General features: G+C 36.8%; 2 protein-coding genes across 3 annotated transcripts in view; one reads left to right on the forward strand and one right to left on the reverse strand.

Moving 5' to 3' along the window:
* The first annotated feature begins 399 nt into the window (after window positions 1-399).
* Window positions 400-4,598, forward strand: ghsra (growth hormone secretagogue receptor a). The gene is made up of 2 exons (XM_051865808.1): window positions 400-1,991; window positions 3,279-4,598. Exons 1-2 carry the CDS (start codon window positions 1,214-1,216, stop codon window positions 3,581-3,583), a joined length of 1,083 nt encoding a protein of 360 aa, XP_051721768.1. The 5' UTR covers window positions 400-1,213; the 3' UTR covers window positions 3,584-4,598.
* Window positions 4,599-7,014: 2,416 nt separating this feature from the next.
* fndc3ba (fibronectin type III domain containing 3Ba) overlaps window positions 7,015-20,808 on the reverse strand; it is a 140,603-nt gene continuing 126,809 nt past the window's right edge. For both annotated transcript variants that reach the window (XM_051917714.1, XM_051917722.1), the window contains 3 exons: window positions 16,569-16,735; window positions 16,325-16,452; window positions 7,015-10,671 (listed from right to left, as the gene is read on the reverse strand). In XM_051917714.1, the coding sequence (XP_051773674.1) occupies window positions 10,360-10,671; window positions 16,325-16,452; window positions 16,569-16,735 (607 nt within the window). In that variant the 3' untranslated portion in view covers window positions 7,015-10,359. The remainder of the gene's footprint in view (window positions 10,672-16,324; window positions 16,453-16,568; window positions 16,736-20,808) is intronic.

Raw genomic sequence — 20,808 nt, forward strand, 5'->3', positions numbered from 1 at the left:
TCTCTGACGCAACAACGCCACGCCCCCTGTATCTCGCGGAAAGAATTTTAGAAATCAAAATGATAATCCTTTATTCGAGAGACAGGCATATCAATTTTAGTCAGATGGTGTCTTTTTAGTCAGCTGAAATTAACTTTACAAGAATGTGTTACACTGCATTCTATCCTATCACCTCACGATGGCACTGTTCAACAAGTATCCATCTTCATCACCCTCCGTACTTTTTTCTTTTAAATAACGTGGCTGTTTATTTTCTATCCACTTCAGACACTCTACCCATATTCCGCATCCACTTAATCAATGATGAATCAATGACATCAGTAATGGAAGAGTCCTTCAGCTTTCACAGGTGACACGCCGCGCGCATTACGCGCCTCTCTCATCCTCCGCGAGGTGATTTCATCTTTCTGACACTTATCTTTCTTCCTACACCAAAGATGCCTTAAATAGCTTTAAGACTAACGATTTCCTGTCCAATGTGGACAGATAACTTGGCAGAAAAAGCTGGATTGCCATCCTTAAATCCTCTGAGTTTTCCTATCAGTTGGAACGATATTTAGACGTGGAACGGGGTAAGGATGTGTCATGAGGACATTTATTGGACAACTACAAATCTGTAGAATGCAACAGGGTGCGAAATACTGAATGACCTTCAGGGAAGTAGACTTTTAAAAGGAATTTCTGTCAGCAATTCTCTGGCAGGGCGCATGTTCGCGCGCGCCTCTGAAAGTAAGTTCAACTATTAAAAAGACGTTTAAACAAAACGACAAAATTTTTGTCAATATATTTGTTAAATCTATATTAAAGTAACAATGGTATTTTTCACGCGCCAAACTGAACAGAGCGCTCGAGCGGCTTACTGTTGCTATGGTTACTTCCACAGGCTGAAGCGACTTCTGTTCGCGAGCTTTTGTTTAGCGCACTAATGTGACTTTCCTAACGTTTAGAAAACGCTGCTGAAACATATATGTAAAAAACATGTTTTGAAGATTTATTATACCTTTTTTGACTGCTTTTAGGGGGCTTGACGCCGTTATTAGGAAGGTCAGACCCTCCAAAACCCACATAATTCGCACCCTGCAGTACAGGTTGTATAAGTTAAATTATAAATGTTGGGCAGCACTGAGCGCAGCACGATGGGGAGTCGGTGGGGAGACTGTCCTCCCCGAGCTCTCTCTCAGAGGAGAATCTAGACGCTCCATGATCTCTCAGCATGCCTGCCTGGACGAACCGGTCCAACTGTTCCTTCAACTGCAGTTGGGATGATAACGCGACATACTGGGGCGTCGAGCACCCGGTCAACATTTTCCCCATTCCAGTGCTAACCGGGGTCACCGTCACCTGCGTCCTCTTCTTCTTTGTAGGTGTAACGGGGAATCTGATGACCATTTTGGTTGTGACAAAATACAAAGACATGCGAACCACCACAAACCTGTACCTGTCCAGCATGGCCTTTTCGGATTTACTCATTTTTCTCTGCATGCCTCTGGACTTATACAGAATCTGGAAGTACCGACCTTGGAATTTCGGCAACATACTTTGTAAACTCTTTCAGTTTGTGAGCGAGTGTTGCACATACGCGACCATTCTGAACATCACTGCTCTCAGTGTGGAGAGATACTTTGCTATTTGTTTTCCTCTTAGGGCAAAGATAGTCGTGACCAAGGGTCGCGTGCGAGGGGTCATTTTGGTCCTCTGGATAGTATCCTTCTTTAGTGCGGGACCTGTATTTGTGCTCGTCGGGGTTGAGCATGAAAATGGGACAAACTCGTGGGATACTAACGAATGCAAAGCGACGGAATATGCCATTAGGTCTGGGCTCTTAACCATCATGGTTTGGGTCTCCAGCATCTTTTTCTTCTTGCCTGTGTTCTGCTTAACTGTTTTGTATACTCTCATCGGGCGAAAGCTCTGGAAGAGAAAGAGGGAGACGATTGGAGAAAACGCTACGAGTCGTGATAAAAACAATAGACAGACAGTGAAAATGCTGGGTGAGTGTCCGGTTTCATCACAGTATCAGGTGAACGCGATTAAGGTGTTTATCATTTGCGCACTTTACGCACAAGCGCACCCATTACGCACGGGGTGCGCTTGGCACAAAACAGCAGTACAGCCCTCCATACACTAAAAACCTAAAAATGGGAACCTAAAAATGTACTTTATATGGTAACACCTAAATTAAATGATTTTATTTAAGTAAAATGGGTACATTTTCAATATAAATATCTTTAAGAATTTCTGTCAGATCAGTTTTCCGTTTATTTACTCATTAAACGTAAAGGTCATGACACTATACTGTGTTTAGTACAAAAAGAATGGAATGCTGATATACATACATACACATATATATATATATATATATACACACACACACACACACACACATAGTCAAACCAATATTTATTCAGACACCTTGAACATTTCATTCATTAATACAGCTTATTCACTATAGATTAAAAAAAAAAAAAACGGTAATAAAATATGACAAGATCTCAGAGTTAAACTGTGTCAGAAAAAATCTTAATTATGTCAGATAACACTTAAAAGGCAAAACATGGCCAGATCAAAGTGTCTGAATAATTTTTGGTTCCCAATTTTTATCAATTTTACTGGTAGTCCACTGTATGAAGAATTTTTGGGTATATATATATAATCCAGCCTTAATTAAGTAGTTCTTTATTGTACAAAATAAAAGCAACTGGGCTGACCAATTAAAATTGTCTGTAACACTTTATTTTAAGGTGTCCATGTTACAGTTTAATTATACATTAAAGTACTGAGTAGTAATAATTAACATGTACTTACTATAGCATTAGTATTAGGGTGTGGTTTAGGGCTAGTTACATGTAATTATGCACAATTTATAGTAATTACTATAGTAACTATGTAACGTGTAACAAGGATACTGTAAAATAAAGTGTTACCAAATTGTCCTTTAAAAACAAACTTAAGAAATATAAGATAAGGTGATGAAAGAGGGGACACTTGTTATTGCAAAGTTTGCATTGTGAAAGAGTGATGTTATGTTTTATTTATTGAAAATGTTCATCATAACAGGGTTGACAACTTAATAAAACAAATAAAAAAATTCTTTAGAATATAATTAAACACATTACTAATTTTTGTGTGCTAAGAAAAGTGCTTGAGCGTGAGCCTTTTGTTATTGTTAACACATATGTTCAAGTTTGTGATATTTTTTAACAATATTTGCTTTTTGCAAAAAACCACTGTTATTTCAGTGTTCATTTACTTTCATTACCTCTCTCTCTCTCTGACAGCTGTGGTGGTGTTTGCCTTCGTGCTCTGCTGGCTGCCCTTTCATGTTGGACGCTACCTGATCTCCAAATCCACAGAGATGGGCTCTCCTGTCATGTCTCTCATCAGCCACTACTGTAATCTCATCTCCTTTGTACTCTTTTACCTTAGTGCAGCAATCAACCCTATTCTGTACAACATCATGTCCAAGAAGTACAGGATGGCAGCTTGCAAACTTTTCGGACTGCGTAATAACCCACGAAGAAGCACATCAGTGGCCAAAGGAGAGAGTCCACCGTGCTGGACGGAATCCACTGCCAGTGTGTGACTGCATGTGACAGACTCTCTTTATCATTAACAGCCATTTCAGACCTCATCTACCACTGCCATCATTTTATAAGATGATAGTCTCTTAATTAGACAAAAGATTTATATGAAGGTCTCGTTAATTTTCAGACAGATCAGGGAGTATTTTAGAAAGATGTCATTAACAGCCATTTGTCTATCCAAGCTCAACATTCCATTAGATACTTAGATGTTTTATAGAAATATGCTTGTAAATATAGAGATCTAAAAATGGAGAGAAAAAGATAACTTCAGTTGCCTTAAATCTAAATAAAATCTGGATGACAAAATTAGCACTGTAGATACAGCAGCATCCTCATGCGCCTGATGACAGGGACTGCAGAGGTGATGCCGTTCATTTGCCTCGTGCCTGAAAGCACGTCATGCTCTTTTAGCAAGTGTTGTCACTTTCTTTTCGTAAGGCTCTGCTCCACACCTGAAGCAATACACAGAATCCAAAAGCTTTTGAGAAAAGTTCATTGAAAACAAACAGTCAAAACTGCGTTGGTACATTTAAGTACTCGAACATCATAAAAGCTTGTTGTGTTTCATGTGCTAAATATGTGAACTATTGGTACTGAATTACACAGTTGTTGAGAAGAGTTTCATTTAAAACCACGGCAATAACCGTTGTGACAGTATATTTGTACGTTAACAAGTCCTCTTACATCCAGTATTATCTGTTGTGGAAAATGCATGTGTCTTGTGTCCTAAAATGATGTACAGTACATAAAATTGCATATTTGTACATTGTAAAATATGTAAATATACCCATGTTTAATTGGATATCAGCTGTGTTGGAGGTTTTCTTTTGTTGTTTGTTGGTTTTGATGGTAAGAACAATGACAGTTTGACAAACAAATTATGAGATAGATAGATAGATCGATCGAGATAGATAGATAATACTTGGAATAATAGTTCAGTTTAGGACTATGTGGTCATTTACATGATCCCAGAAATAGACACAGCTGACTATAATGGGCTTTAAATAAATAATAAGGAGAAAGTGATGCAATGTTAATTTGAGATGTTCTTATTCTTCATCAGAATCAATGGTTCATCGGTTTCATTATATCTCGTTAGAAATCCTGCTTTATGTCTTGTGTCCATCTGTGAAGTCTGACTGTTGGTGTTTTATTGATGTCAAATCAAGGTCAGAGTTCCCAGACGGGAGAGAAAGAGGATTATAGAGGAGAATGGTTTCATAAATCAGTCAGATCTCCTCATAAGGCAGAAGGTGACGCTGCAATATGAGATTGTCCACCATTCACACATGCCACTTCTGCCTACCATCACCATAAAACTTATAAAATATAAAAATACCACAGCCCTGATGGAGAGGGGGAGTGTAAACACTCTTCAAAGTGTCAATTACAGCAGGTCAATTAAAAAAGAAAAAGAGCATCATACCTGGACAAACCGCTTTTAACGTTTGACTTCAATTAAAAGGCTTTTGCAGGCTTTATAAAAGTCAGATTTTAATTAGTGATTGCAATTTATTTCCAAAAAACATAACTCTATGGCCCGATTTCACAGACAGGGCTTATGCTGCGTTGCAGACAGATCGGATTTTGGGTTTTTCCCACCTCCTACTAGGAAATAACGTCTGGAACGACCGAACGACACTCAAAGTCGGACATTCGGCGTGTGAACTCGGGGTACATCGATCAACCCCGACCTCAGCGAGACACTTCCAAGATGTCGGCGCGTCCTGCTTCCAATGAATATGAACGTAAAAACAAACTTTAATACATTAAGTTAATGCACGTAAATCTTACGTTCGTTTTTTGCTTTCGTGAGCTGTTTTCAAAGCGATTTTATGTTATTTTATTCTATTTTGCCTTAACTGACACAAAAACACGATATGCTCTCATGGGTCAACATGTGAACGTGACGTATTGTGACCGGAACGCACTGAGGTTTGAAGTGGGACATTTAATTTGGGATATTCCCACGTCCAACCTCTGGAACGCAGCATAAGACTAAGCCTGGATTAGACCTTGGTTTATTAGCGCATTTAAGTAGCTTTTATAAATGTACCCTAGAAAAAAAATATTACTGGTGTGCATCTTGAGACCAAACGCCGGCACTGACATATTTAAGATAAGTCAGTACAAGTTGCTTTCAGTTAAAACAGCTCAAACATGCATTTTAGTCTGGGACTAGACTTAAGCCTTGTCTATGAAACCGGAGGTAAAAGTCTTTATCAGTGTTGGGGGCATTACAAGTAACGCGAGTTACGTTACAACAAAATATCTGAGTAGCTTTTTCAAATAAGTAACACAAGTTACTTTGTTTTCCCATTTATTGACTGTCAGCTCTCCTGTCCCCATGTTGAGAGAAACTGTAAGGTGCAGAAGCATTGTGTGCGCTGTGTAAACATGATGGTTATTGTAGTTCTAGACTAAATGTGAGCATGCATTTAATCATCTCACTTGGACAAAAATAGATTCAGAATTCCTCAAAATGAATCAAAACAATGAAATGCAAACCTGGAATAATAAACTCCAGGTTTGGAATTTAATCTAGGCCTAAACCAAGATTAAGCCTTCAATTATGGCATTTAAGTAGCTTTTATAGACGTTCACTAGAAAAAAAGAAAAGAAAAAAAAAAAAAAAAACATTGCTGATGTGCATCTTGAGACAAAACAATGGCACTGACTTATTTTAAGATCTGTCAGTACAAGTTGTTTTCAGTTAAAACAGATCAAACATGCATTTTAGTCTAAGACTAGCTTAAGCCTTGTCTGTGAAACCGGAGGTTTATGTATTTAATCTCACTTTACTAACCAACGTCTTTGCTGCTGACCTTTAATGATTCAAATACCTGATACTAATAAACAAAATTACAACAAGCAATTACCACAAAAATATAGCAACATGATGTAACACAAACACAAACACTCTAAGACAGACTTGAAGCTAAAAAAATAGTCATCTATCATTAATGGAGAAAAATAAGTGCTTTACTTTTTAGGCATTCTGATGGTGTTTAAGTTATTCAATATTTATTCATTTTTATTCTTTATGAAGCTATTCATCATTTCATTCCACAACATGAATCTTTACACCGGTTTAACCCTTCTTTATGAATGACTAACCGCTTCAGCGTGTTTATACTGTATGAGGTACTTTTGGTGGTGGATGAAATTGGACTAGCAGCTTCAATGAGCAACATCTTTCTACATCAGACACGTCAGCACAATTGCAGAACAGCCTTTCAATAATGGGTTTTTGAGAATAAGGACATAATCTGAAGTTAGAAATGTAAAATAGCCGATCCAGTGAAGATATTGTGGTAGATGATCAGCATTTGTACTCATGGATTTAATATTCATGACATGCTGCAACAGACAAGAACCAGTGAGTGACTTCAATCATGAAAGATTAACATCTCCAGTACAAAATACAATCTGTCAGAAAAAATTAAAACATTTATTGGGTATAAATATATTACATACACGCTACAGATACAGATAAGTCTTACATACATAGGGTAGTATTTGCAAAAATCTATACATTAACATTGATATGGCAGTTTCTTTTATATATATGCATATGAAATTGTCTAACATTTACAATACGAGAAAAATTTATGACTTTTAAAAATTGTAGATCATGACAAGCCTGGAATGTTTTGTATATTTGTCCTTTTTCTGTCTTTTTTTTTTTTTAAACTCTGAGGTAAAAATACACTTTTTTTTGGAAAATAGTTGAATACACTTACGGTTCTATACATTTCTCTGGGATGACTGAGCTGATCGATCTCCAAACCATAATTTTCAAATTCATTTTCATATTTAAAACAGAGCACAAATAAAACAGAGATAAAACGGAATAAAATACAATATAAAAATACAAAACTATACTTGGGCCACAAAACTGTTTTGTGTTCTTTTTAAATTTTACAAGGACCAATAATAAAAAAAAAAAATTGAGATCATCGGTTAGGACCAAATACTACTTACATAATTTTGGGGGGAATACTAACAATAAAAGGACCCCAATGTATTTTCAGACTTTCCACTAAATGTGTTGAAGCCTGTGTGGACCAGTTTTACAGATATTTCTTACTGCATGATACTCTCGATTTGAAAGCAATAGCAACATTGACTAGGAAATACAGTTTTATCAAGATAAATTTAATAAAGATTAATGTTTCACTTTAAAAAGTGCTTCATTTCTGTTAGTTGTCATACTATATATCTATATATCTCTATATATAATTCCTTAGCAAAAATACTGGAATAAATTCACTATTGCGCTATGACATGTCCGGAAAATAAAAGGAAATGAGAAAATGTCACTTGCCTGAAAACAGTTTGATTGTTTTTCTTTCCTTTCGGTGTGAAGCGGCATGTAAGATTTCACCTCAGAAGGATTATTAAAATAAATGGCACAATTTTCACTACTAAAAAAGTGTAGTCACAGATGAAGTTTAACTTAAACTTATGTTTTTCCTTTTCAAGAAATTATGTTCTAATGTCACAAAGGATTTCTCAAGTAACCCTTTAAATAACAATAAAAAGCAACATAAAAGTGGACAAGCTTCCGCTTTGGCAAACAGTAAGATAACATAAGCGTATAACACTCTTTAGCAATGCCAAATGTAGCTATGTACTGTATGTCCCATTACACACTCACAAATAAAAAAAAATAAAAAAAATGGTTAAACATTTGCTACGGTTCTCTATGAAAAGACAACTAACTGGAGTTCGGCACTTTGTAATAGGAGATGAACAGACATTTGGTTATATATAAATGTTTCAGCATGGTACATGCTATATGTTCCCAATTAATGAAAGACATAAACATTACCAGAATTATGAAAGGAATGCTGGCCTTTATCGTTAATCTACAATACATAGAAAAATAACTGGAAAAAAAAAAAAAACATGCTACAAGAGAAGAAAAAAAAAAAAAAAAAAAAATAGTACATAACTACATCTCTTAATTTCTTGAAAAATAAATAAATGAAGATTGCACTTTAATTGCCATTTAAAGTACTGTATGCAATAGATAGTATAAATAACCCTAAAGAATGATACCTTACTTTCCCATTAACTTTGGCAAAGGTATTCTGAGCTAGTAAACGATTTGCTTACGAACAACTGGAGCAAGGCACAGCTTAGGTGAGAAAACAGATCAAATAAATGCATTTAAAACCGCAGAGGCAGATACAACGGAATGAAGCTACTAATGACAGCAATATCAGAATTACTCGGCAACGTTTAGTGTTTCGCAGCACCCTCTCAGAAACATAGTATTTACTTCTTCACCTCTGAAAAGTCCATGTCCCTGAGGTACAATACAGGCTGTCAGTTTATTTCTCCTTTTTAGAAACCTCCTAATCGGTTCTGCAAGAGTAATGTGGGAGAAACTCTTTGGATCGATGGGAACTGCTGGTTTGTACCTTTTACTTGGCTAAAGATGCACTGCAAGCACATCAGGCTGTTTTGGCATGAACATCAGCTGCAGCGGGTGGAGGAATTCACTGCTGCTTTTGACAATAACCTTGGTAAAGCACCTTAGAAATGTCCAACTGGCTTTTATGGATTCAAAAATGATGAAACATTCAATGCGTTGACACAGGCTGCAGAGAAAACACAACGGGCGACGGACGCCATTCACAGAGTGAGGAAACAGGCTATTTCGGTTTCACAGCTACGGACTGGCTATTGTGACTCCAGCCTTCAGCTGGTCCCTGGATCTACAGACACCACACATAGCCCAAAATCAGTCTGAGAGGGCGACGTTAGCCTAGCCTAGCCAAGTCATTTGGGGGGGCCGGAAGGCGAGAAGTAGCCCTGTGTCGCTGCACCTTAGGACTAGATGGCCAGTTTTCTTCGGCGGAGGGCGTTGTTACCGAACGAGTGGCACGTCAAACTTCCCTTACCCTCATCCGCCACCACTACTGACCACAGATAAAGCACCATAGATTGTGAATTGACACGCTCCAAAAGAGAGATCTACTTCAAACTCATCGTTACTTATATTACAATAGCTCTATAGAATCTTATAGATTTATATTTTTATCTATATATATATATATATATATATATATATATATTAGATAACTGATTCCGTTTGTAGGAAAAATAAACACACAATAGCAGCATCACTTAAACCACACTTGGATTGCAACTTGCTTTGGCAGCTTAATGCAGGGGGCTTTACAACAGTCTTACTACGGTAACAGTATTTCGTGTTTCTGAGAAGGATCGTGGTCATGTGTACTGTGACGTAGTACAAACAAAATGTGAACATCACGTGATTATGTATATTAAAACGGCATTGGGTGGACTGTGATCGTGGGTATTACACTATGATAAAGCTATGATTCCGACAACTCGTATATGGCTGTGAAACAAATGCTGTGAAGCACACAAAGTAAGGCCATGAACGTGGAGAAAATACCAATACATTTTCCTCCCAACATATACGTACACTTAAAGGGATACAAAAAACGAAGCATGCAAAAACAGGCCGTCGCGCAACTCTTTGTAAGGCTTGATGATGTGGTTTTGCTTCCCTAAGAGTTCAGAGCAAAATCCACTCGCTGTAAAAGAGTGGCACAGTGATGCACAGGCAGGCTGGAAGGCATCAGAGAGAGAGAGAAAGAGAGGATGAAAGACAAGAAGAGAGCCTGTATAACATACTCAGCCTACAGTACGTCGCGTCGGATGTATACTTTAAGTGTTCGTGTGTTACTCGAAACGTAAATGGCTGGCTGCTGGTTCTGCGTTGCTTTTATTATCTTCACTTCATGAAGAAGTATTCCACCACAAAAGCGATGAGGAAAGACAGGGCCGCGAAAGCCCCGACTAAGACCGCCGCGAAGCGTTCGTCCGTGGCGAACATGCCTCTGGGCTTCAGGGTCTCGGCGGAGCTGAGCTCTCCAGGTAGGGCGGGCTCTGTACGCCGCAGTGTGAAGAGTGAGGATGGGCTGAGGGGTCCGCACAGCTCCTGCGTGCTGTCCTGACACCGGCGACACACGTACACGCGGAAGCGATAGTCTGTATTGTTGTGCAGGCCCGAGATCTGGAAGGTTGTGTCCTCTCCCTTATATAACTGAAAGAAAGAAAGAAAGAAAGAATGTTTGTTAAAAATTCAGCTTCATATGCTCAAACTCTTTAAAACTCACTACAACGTCCAACTGGTCACCATCAGGAATTGTTAATGTTCACATGTTCAATTCAAGTTAAGTTTATTGCATTTATGTTGATTATCACAGAAATAATATTAGTTACACATTTTCACAATTTCTGTGTTGTAAAAGCAGAACATTGAAGCTCTTATAATACAATTATTAATAATAATATATAATTAACAATAATACTTATTAAAAATACTAGTAATTATTAAATATATGTAATTGTTTTTAAATAATAAACAAAAATTTGCATGATTAAAAAAAATATGAAGCTCATTTTTGTTACAATTTACATTACAATGACATTTTATAATAATAATTCTTTATAATAATAATTATGTATTTTATAGGGGTGTGATGAGATCTCCTGCCACCAGATCTCACGAGATTAAAATGTGACTAGATTTCTCAGTCTCGTGATACTGTCATGACGGAGCGTGGAGGTGAAATTAGGATAGAATATGTCACCACTACATTTACATTACGCCGCCACTGTCGTTTAATAAAAACCATTTAATTCAGTTGGATAACGGTCGCTTCAATTCTATCCAGCTCATTCAACACGAGCAGCAGAGCCGTACGCAGGAATCAGAGTTCACTGATCACGTGACGAGAGATGACTGACGAGACCATGGCGGAGGATTCGTTGCACAACACAGCCTAAGCGTCTGATAAAGGTCTTATCTTGTAGAATTCACACTAAGCACCCTCGCTCCCTAAATTAGGTCTCTATTTGCACTATGAATATTGAGAGAGTACTTTGATTATGGTTGCACTTATCGTTTGCACTTAAGACTAAGAGAAAACTGTGTTATTCATTTTTATTTACTGTTTTTTTTTTTTCTATGATCAATTTGTGGAAAGGAGTTCAGTTAGGAGGTCAAAAGATGTAGAAGCTCATAATTCATGTACAGTTCTAAGGTCTGAAGAGACTCATGTGAAATCACACAGGAGAGAAGCCAGTCAGTTGAGTTTGTGCCAAAACCTTTTACAGTGCTTAAGTATTGTTGTCTTTTATTGCATATGATAATTCATACTCACAAAGTTGAACTGAAATGACATTCAGTGCAAGATGATTAGTTAAAACATTTCAAATGCACCTGCAGACTATTTTTCTAGTCATGTATTTCGTCATTGAGGATTTCTTAAAATTACTGTTTAAAAATCTCGTTCTCGTGAACTCAATCTCATGTCTCGTCTCGTGAGCTGTCTCGTCACACCCCTAGTATTTTATAATACTACTACTATTAAATATTCAGTATTAATTAAAATAAATGTTATAAACAACAAACCAAATGAATGAACGAACGAATGAATTAAAGTTTGGATATAACTAGTGATTCTATCTATCAGGATAAAGTATAATTCACAAAAAGTAATAGTAGGATAAGGAGCTTTCAATATTTATTAAAGTAAGAGCAAAGGAAAGCCTTTCTATGTCAATATGATAGATAGTGGTCAATAGGGTGCATTCCTCGTGTGAGCAACAGCTTTCATATCCTGTAGTTTTGACAATGCCATTATGTGCAACAAAAAATATATATAAGGTATGAAGGAGAGTCTAGATAAGAACACTAAACAGAAAAGATGATTTTCACCAGGAAAACATATCTTCCAATTGCACTACATGCATGATATGCTGTTACTAACATTAAACATTCAATAAACATTCAAGGAAGTTTAATTAAAATGCAGAATAGGTCATGGGTGGGAAGAAAAGCCCATTTTAACAGAGCACTTGCTATGTATGAGGCTTTTCACATGTGGCTGCTTTTGGTTGCCAAACAACAGCTGTTCAATTTCACTGGAAAGCCACCCACAATTTTTAACCTTCCTTACTCACTACTAAGATGATGGACACGTTTTCATTTGTTGACACAAATGAAACGAAGAAAAATGCCTGAGTTTCTTATCACCATGCAGCTCTAATAGCACAGAGAAGCCAGGAGCTAAATACTTGCTTAGTTTCACAGACAGGGCTCCAGTATTAAGCCTTAGTTCATTTAGGACATTTAAGTAGCTTTTACAAACGTGCCTCAGAAAAAAACATTACTGGTGTGCGTCTTGAGACAAAATATTAGAAGATATGTCAGTGCAAGTTGCTTTCAGTTAAAACAGCTCAAACATGCATTTTAGTCTAGGACTAGCTTAAGCCTTGTCTGTGAAACCGAGCAATTAAGACCTTCATTGTTTATCCTATGAGTCCTTTTTTTCCCTCCAAACATTTGATTTCCAAGAGGAAAAGTAGAACTTCAGCTGAGTGCACACCAGACTTAGGCTACTTTTGAAAACACTAATGTATCAAAGATATACACAAGCTATGCAAATACATTTGGAAACTGTCCCTCTCAGCAGTATAATGCATTGAAAAAGATAAACTTAATAGAAGTTGTTTCTGGCAACCCTTTTTGACAGCTACTATTTCATTTTTCCATTTGCAGGGAGGAATGAAACCGATGCCATTTGAGTTCAGAACAGCATGTAAAATGGAGACAGCAACTGCGTCCGTAAATGAAAATTGACAAAAACAAGCCAATTACTCATGAGTAGACAAAATAAAACTAAAAACAAGCTGAATCTAATAGAACAAATAAATAAAAATACAATAAAACGAAATAAAGTACACATTCATTTATTCTGGAAGATTTCACTATTTGTATCATTTAGCTTCTGTTTTCAAAACAATACTGGATATAGAGTCGATATTGAATATTTTATTGTTCAAGCTCATTTCCCACTATTTCTATTATCTGTTGCTAAAATGTAATCTTTAAAAGCACTAAACATTTAATAACCATGTTAAATGTAATCTTTAGCAAATCTCAAAATGAATATCCATTTTCCATACTGTACATTATAATGTGTTGATGCCTAAACTCACTTTTTTTTTATTTTTTTTTTTATAATGAGTAAAAAAGTGCAGAATTGTAATATTGACCATTTATTGGTTCTCGACCATAACATGAAGAAAATTACAGGCCAAAATTGCAACTAACTTTAACATTAAATGGCAAGATGTCTTTGCTTGCATAATGTTAATTCAGTAATGTATAGTGAACATGCATTAGCTGTACAGTTAGCTGGGTGAAAATGATCTGAGATGTAGACGGGATTTGTGCTGGATCCCTGCTCTGTCTATAACTTTTACATGTTTTATATAGTAGAATAAGCTGGTGAAATTGAGACATACACTGGTTGCTCGCCACATTAGCAGAGTTCACACAAACACACCAGAACCAGAGCAAACAGAACACAGCCATTAAACGCTCACATCTCTTTAGATGCAAACAATCTGCTCCTGACTCTGCATCCATTTTAACAGCTGACAGAACAAGGCACACATTAGCACAGTAATAGGAACCATGCCAGCTACATTAGACATTAGAGCAGCAGCGCTCTCGCCCCTAGCAGATAGATATATAAGTGAAGAAAGGGATCTGATTGGTTTGCTTTGGTCATGACAGCAGCAGTCACGTAGAACTCCATGGAGAGACCGCATGGCCTTCAGAACCGCTCAATGCTCAGTGGATTTAGATTCACCGGCTGATCTACTAATGTGGCCATTAAATGTAAAATGATGGCACATTTGTAACAGAATTGACATAAAATGTGTCCTTACACAGACACACACAGGAACGTTTGAAAGCAGGCATCTATCAGCAGATCCCTAATATATCCGCTGATAGATGCCTGCTTTCAAGCACTCCCATGTGTATCTGTGTAAGAGCTTGATGAAGAGCATCAAAGATGTCCATTTACAACATGTTTTCGAAGTGTTGATCATTGTAGTCAATTACAGACATATCTGTTGAGCGTGTGAACACAATGGCCAATCAGAGGTGTTTAAGAATCCGCTCAACAGTGCTCAAAATGCTAGGGGCAAATGCTGGTATCGTCACATTTTTAAAATTTCAGTACCGACTTGGTACTGAAGTCGGTACTTTTGACAACACTACTAAAACACTAACCTAACAGTCTACTAATATTCTAATTAGAGTTAGTTGACATGTAGTTGCAAATTAACTCTTTCCCCACCACTGACTTTGGATTTTCCAGTAATAACCAACTGCAGAACCATACGTCACAGGAGTCTGAGGACAACAGCGCCAGGCCAGCAGTCTCACACTGGTGATGGGGTGAAGCATCATTAAGGCCAGGTTTAGTGGTTGGGTGGAGTTCGCATTTGTTAAGGTTGAGCTTTTAGTTATAGTGAAGGGTAGGGTTAGTTGTTGGGGCGGGTTACGCAATTGTCAGGACCACCCCAACTTCAGATCTGACGCTGTTGGCCTGGCGCTGTTGTTCTTAGACTGCTGTGACGTGTGGTTCTGCAGTTAGATACATCTCAAATTTTCCTGCTTTCCATGTTTTCATTGTTATTCGGTAGGGGGCGCTACTACACATCTTCTGAAAGTGTACAGAATCTCCGGATCAAAACACAGGCAAAAAAAGAAGCAGAAACAAGCAATAAAAGCATTGCTTACGCACATTGTAGTCTTCGACAAAAACACGATTTTCTCAGTTTGTGTTCAAAAATTATTATTTTTTTTTTATGAAACTTACTCACATTCAAGTGTTGATAAAAAAGAAAGCATGAAGCTAGAATAAAATGTGTTTTTTTTTTTTTTTTTTACATTAGAGGCTCTGTTCTGCAATATTTATGCAACAAAATATTCTGGGGGCCATCAAAGTTTTGTGAAAATGTTAATAAGAATTAGTTGACATGTAGTTGCAAAGTTACTTATAGTTAGTAGAATGTCTAAAGTTGAAATAAAATAACCAGACAGTCATTGATGCTTAAAGAGGCAACATACAATATTAGGTGTAAACTTTTGAACAGAATATTTTGTGTAAATTGAGTTATATAAGGATTGGTGTAAATACTTGTTATGCTCAATTTAATCAGACTAAACCTTTGAGCAGAACTGTATGATGTTTTCCTGTATTACTAGAAATTCTCAAAATCACAACCAATGCATTTTCAAGTCAAAAATAACAACCACAAAAGATGAAAGACAATTTGTTTTTAAATGCAGACTGTTATTTCCTTCAATTGTATCAAGTATGATAGATGAGCTGGTTGTTAGTCTCTATCAAGCCATCAGCAGTGGCATCAGCGTCAGCCGCAGAATACTAATATTCTCAGGCAGATGACACAGACCTAACATCCTACACTTATCTAAGACTTAGTCTGTGGGGATGACATCTCACTCTCTTTCCCTTTCCTTGAATAACAATACACTGCAAAGAGAAGCATGCATTTTCCATTTGTCAAAGTGTTGCCTAAAGCTTTGGAAATATTAATAAAAAAATATATATATATAAAAAAAAAAAAAATCAATAATGTTAAATTAATATAAAATAATCATAAATGACCCAAGAATGTTAATATGCTGCAATACAAACTAAATGTCTCAAACTAAAAGCAATTTTAACAAATAATATAAAAAAGTTAACAAATTTAACATGCACTAATGCATTTGTCTATTTTAATACAAAAATTCCCTCATTACATTTTTGCAGAAATATAGAACCTACTTTTTTTGCAAATGAGATGAGTAAATGAAATCTTACCTGTTTGTAGTCAGATTCTCGGCCCACCAGCACCTGTAGGATGTAGATGATGGGGTCTCCTCTCATTGGTGGAATGCTCTCCCAGCTGACCTCACACACATTCCCTTCCATCTGTACCACTTTGGGAGCTAAAAGATAATATACAAGTATAGCTATATAAACAGCTAATAAGTATCCATCCAGTACATGAACACATGTGTGTCATGAAGCAATATGTGGATGTTCTTGTACAAGGATACTTTACCCTTGAGAGCTGGAGGAACAGATTTGGTGGTATGGAAGGTGTGTATTTCAGAGAAAAGTCCCTCTCCTGCCTCACTCACAGCTTGAATCCTGAGACAGTAGCTGCTCGACTCATTTAGTCTCTGTACCTTATATGTGTGGCTTGGGCCTCTGTAAATAGTGACAAACCTAAAACACACACACATTTCATTTATGTTAATGATGCGTAATTCACCAATTTACTTAGTACCAATCAAACATTTGGGGTTGGTCAGATCTTTTTTTTTTTGACGTTTTCTCTATTTTGCTCTCCAAGGCTGCATTTATTTGATCAAAAACACAGTAAAAACAGTAATATTACAATTTAAAATAATTGTTTTCTATTTTAATATATTTTAAAATGTAATTTATTCATGTGATGGCAAATCTGAATTTTCAGCATGATTACTCCAGCCTTTAGAGATCATTTTAATATGCTTATTTTAATATGCTGAAAACAGTTGTGCTGTTTAATATTTTTGTGGAAACCATGATACATTTTGTTTCAGGATTCTTTAATGAATAGAAAGCTCAAAAGAACAGCAATTTGAAAATTTTTTTGTAGTAATCTAAAAGTCTTTAGGCCGGTTTCACACCGCACGTGCCAGCAGAGCGTAAGCAGCGCGTATGTTTTTCGGCGCCCATGTTAACAGATGAGAGCATTCACACCGCACACAGAGGCTGCGCGGCAGCGCGTAGCAGGAGCTGACGCTCAATTAAAGTGAAAGAACACCTTTGATGGACAAAATAAATATGATTTCACACAAAAAGTGCTCAAAACGCACAGAATAAGCATGTCTAGTGTGTTTTAACAAGAATTGGAGTATTAATATTAAAAAATATTTATAGAAGATTTACTCATTTAAACTTGTTTTTAATTATTCAGTTTGGGTTAAAGTATGGTGTATTATAAAAAAACTAAAGTAAACTGGCCAGAAAATATGATACATAAACATTATTTTAGTTATTACACAGACAGCTATAGGCTCTAGCATACCCAAATCAAACCCGAGTTTGCTGGCTTTTTTCGCCGAGTTTGCTGTCTTGTAAACATGTGCATGCGGCAGATGATGTAAAACACAAAGCTTACCTCATTTGCGTCCAGCAATGGATAACACAAGGCTTTTATTTATTTATTTTTATTTATTTTACGTTTATATGCGAGTGTTGTACACCTCCCCATGTTAACAAACTTTCAAGACTATAAATGACCAACTTGTAAAAACTAATTTATAGCTGTCTTTGTAAAGAAATGCTCACTTTATATGCAGCTTGGAGCCGCTGCTGTGACACTGTACAAAAGTCCTTGTTGAAATGTTTTTTTTTTTTTTTTGTTAACGTCCAAACTATTTATTTAATTAACCGATTTTGTTTACAATTGCCACCAGTTTTAATGATTAGCTACATTTGTCTAAAATAAAAAGCAAAAATGTCAATAAAATCATAAAAAAAAAAATGTTAAAGAATGCTCTGTTATGCCAATTTGTGTATTTCTAAGACAAAAAAGGACATAATGACATTGTAAGCCAGCCCCAGACATTTAAAATTTAATTTAACCTTTTTTGGTCTCAATTACGATAAATTAGGTGGAAATTTCTGGTATTGGCAGTGAGCTCTGGGTATCCTCATGCCATGTCCTGTCCTAGCGCATCACCATCCGTCTAATGCACAGCACCTCAACACCTCAGGCCAAAACAGAGAACAAAGCAACAGCTGCTATTTAATGACTGCTTCCAAAGGTATTTTGCCAATCTCGAGAAATTCCTGCCAGCTTGATATCTACTAATTAGATGAAGGTAACAGACCAGTGACCTGCAGTTCATACTTAATATTCCCACTGAAGCCTGTCAAACTCTCCTCTTCATGCTCTGTTTATTCAAGGCTGGTCTATTTTGGAATGCTGCCTAGGATCCAAAGTTCTTAATGTGCATATGAAGGAATAGCACTAAACATCAATCTTGTGCAGATCCAGCTCCAACATATGGTAACAGATCACATTCTGAATTTGAATTATAAAATGAAATGCAGAAGAAAGGATTTTTCAAAGAGAAGACTCACAGAGAAGTGGTCTGATTCAATATCTGCTATTGTTCGTTTGATGGATTGTACATCTGTGGTTACTATATGGTAATCTGACCAGAAATAAAATGTGTAATAGCAGGATTACGATTTCATTTCAGAGCCGTGCTGAATCGAGACTCTCCGATTGCGCAGTCGGCATCTAATTTTGATTAAGCAGCTGAATCAATCATTGTTAACATACATTAGCAAATACTCAAATAAAGCAAATAAAAAACGTTTACCAAACTCTAATGCACACTGATGATGGAAATTGGATCTTAGGCCTTTAGTAAATATGCTTATCGCTATAATTTGATCAGGACTAACACAAAGTCAAGGGGACATTATGCTACCAATTGATATTTGTTCATCTGTTTATGACTATGATGTTTCATTTTGTGACTTCCAGTCTCTGCACAGAATAAGACGCAGTAAACAATGGAAACAAACGGAAAAGCCTCAATAGCTGCGTTTCCACTGTCGGGCCAAAAGCGAGAGTACTAGTGCGTGCCAGGGCCAGTCTCGTTTCCATTGTCATGGCCACGTACACACTGTAAGGTTCAGGAGTGACAACTGCATTTAAATTATCGCTACATGTGTGTACGGAACACGACTCACTCTCGAAACTGCGATGATTGACAGCTTGGGAACCATAGCAACGTTCTGGCGTCTGCATGTTTGTTACCCGTTATTGTGACCAAAGTAATATTACAGTGACAAAATGCTCGTTATTTTCAGCAATTTAACAGTCGACGGAGGCGTCGTGTTTTGTTTATGCTTGTATGGTCTGTTTCACACAGAGCACACTTTTTCTGTGTTGCCATGATCCCTCATTATAAGCGTTTTTGGGCTTGTTGTTTAAACTCTGCTCATAAAGAGATCAAGTTTATGGAGTTATTAATGTGAGCAGACACGAGTTGTGATATTTTGGTCTTTTTTCAGCATAAAGCATTTGGATTTATTTAGGTTTATTATGGGCTTGTTCTTTTTATTTGATTTTTCTAGCAAGATCTGGCAACATGAATGAGTCAAGGCTCGTGCTTTCCCTGTGATTCACTGCACGTAAAGAAGAGAGAAACATCTCTGATGCACGTTAAAAAATGTCTCTAACAACTAGTTGTTCAGTTTGGTTCTGTACTACAGATTGCATAGAATTTCTGTAAATGCGGTTGTCACTACCTGTATTTTTCGCGAGTTAGGCCCCGTTTACACATTACGCCATTTTAAAACGAAAACGCATGTCACATGACCGTTCGTGCACACTGGGCATGCGCGTACAAGTACATAAACAGTTGCCTCTTGTTTTGGTCCGTTTACACTGAAACATTTTCAAACTAAAACGGGCTCTGCAGTGTTTCCAAAAGTCTACATTTTCAAGGGGCAAAAACGGCGGAGAAGTGTTTTAAAACAAAAACGCACTAATGTAAATGGGGCCTTAATTCGGTTGTAGAATGCAGTTGTCACTTCCGTATTTTACTGAACTGTGTGTGTAGAAAACGCAATTAAGCACTAAAAGGTGAACTGACAACCGAATTTAGATGTAGTGTGTACATGGCCAATAGAGATCAGAGACTTGTTATTAATGCTCCCCCGTTACTTTTATTAATAAAATAGCTTCACTACTGAATCGCTGCACATATTTCTTAGCAACGAGGGGGTAATATTGTTGGTTTTTAAGTTTTTAAAACTTGCAGTTTCACTATTAGTAGAAAGATGCTGCAAAGCCGCAGGTAATTCACACATGGATCTTTCTCTCTCTCTGTCATAATTAATTAAAATAAATGCTATTATTCATTCATTTATTTAAATGATTGTAATCTTACTACACTACTTTATCTCTATGTCTGATTTAAAGTGAGCAGAATGCTAGATCTAACAAGATGTAATTACCAATGAAATAACTGATGAAAACTAACTTTTAAACAGCACTGTATATAAAAACCATATAAACTACCCTTGGTGCATTTTTGGAGATAAATGCTTCTATCACCCGTCCCTTTGTAGCAAAACTGTTACTGGCTAAAGAGAATCATTAGAATAATTAGTAAATTAACCAGTCTACCATTAAAAGGATTTTTGACAGTGTTGGTTGGGGAATTCATTATATTTTTTATTAAATGCCCATCTGCCAGGCCTGTTGCCCATTCACAAATACTGCCAAC

This window comes from Ctenopharyngodon idella, chromosome 2, assembly GCF_019924925.1.
Source record: "Ctenopharyngodon idella isolate HZGC_01 chromosome 2, HZGC01, whole genome shotgun sequence".
Classification (NCBI taxonomy): domain Eukaryota; kingdom Metazoa; phylum Chordata; class Actinopteri; order Cypriniformes; family Xenocyprididae; genus Ctenopharyngodon; species Ctenopharyngodon idella.

Excerpts from the sequence above, each read along its gene's own strand:
- ghsra (XM_051865808.1), top strand. The coding sequence starts at position 1,214 with ATGCCTGCCTGGACGAACCGGTCCAACTGTTCCTTCAACTGCAGTTGG. Across the intron at positions 1,992-3,278 it reads ACAGACAGTGAAAATGCTGG|CTGTGGTGGTGTTTGCCTTC; the intron begins GTGAGTGTCCGG and ends TCTCTCTGACAG.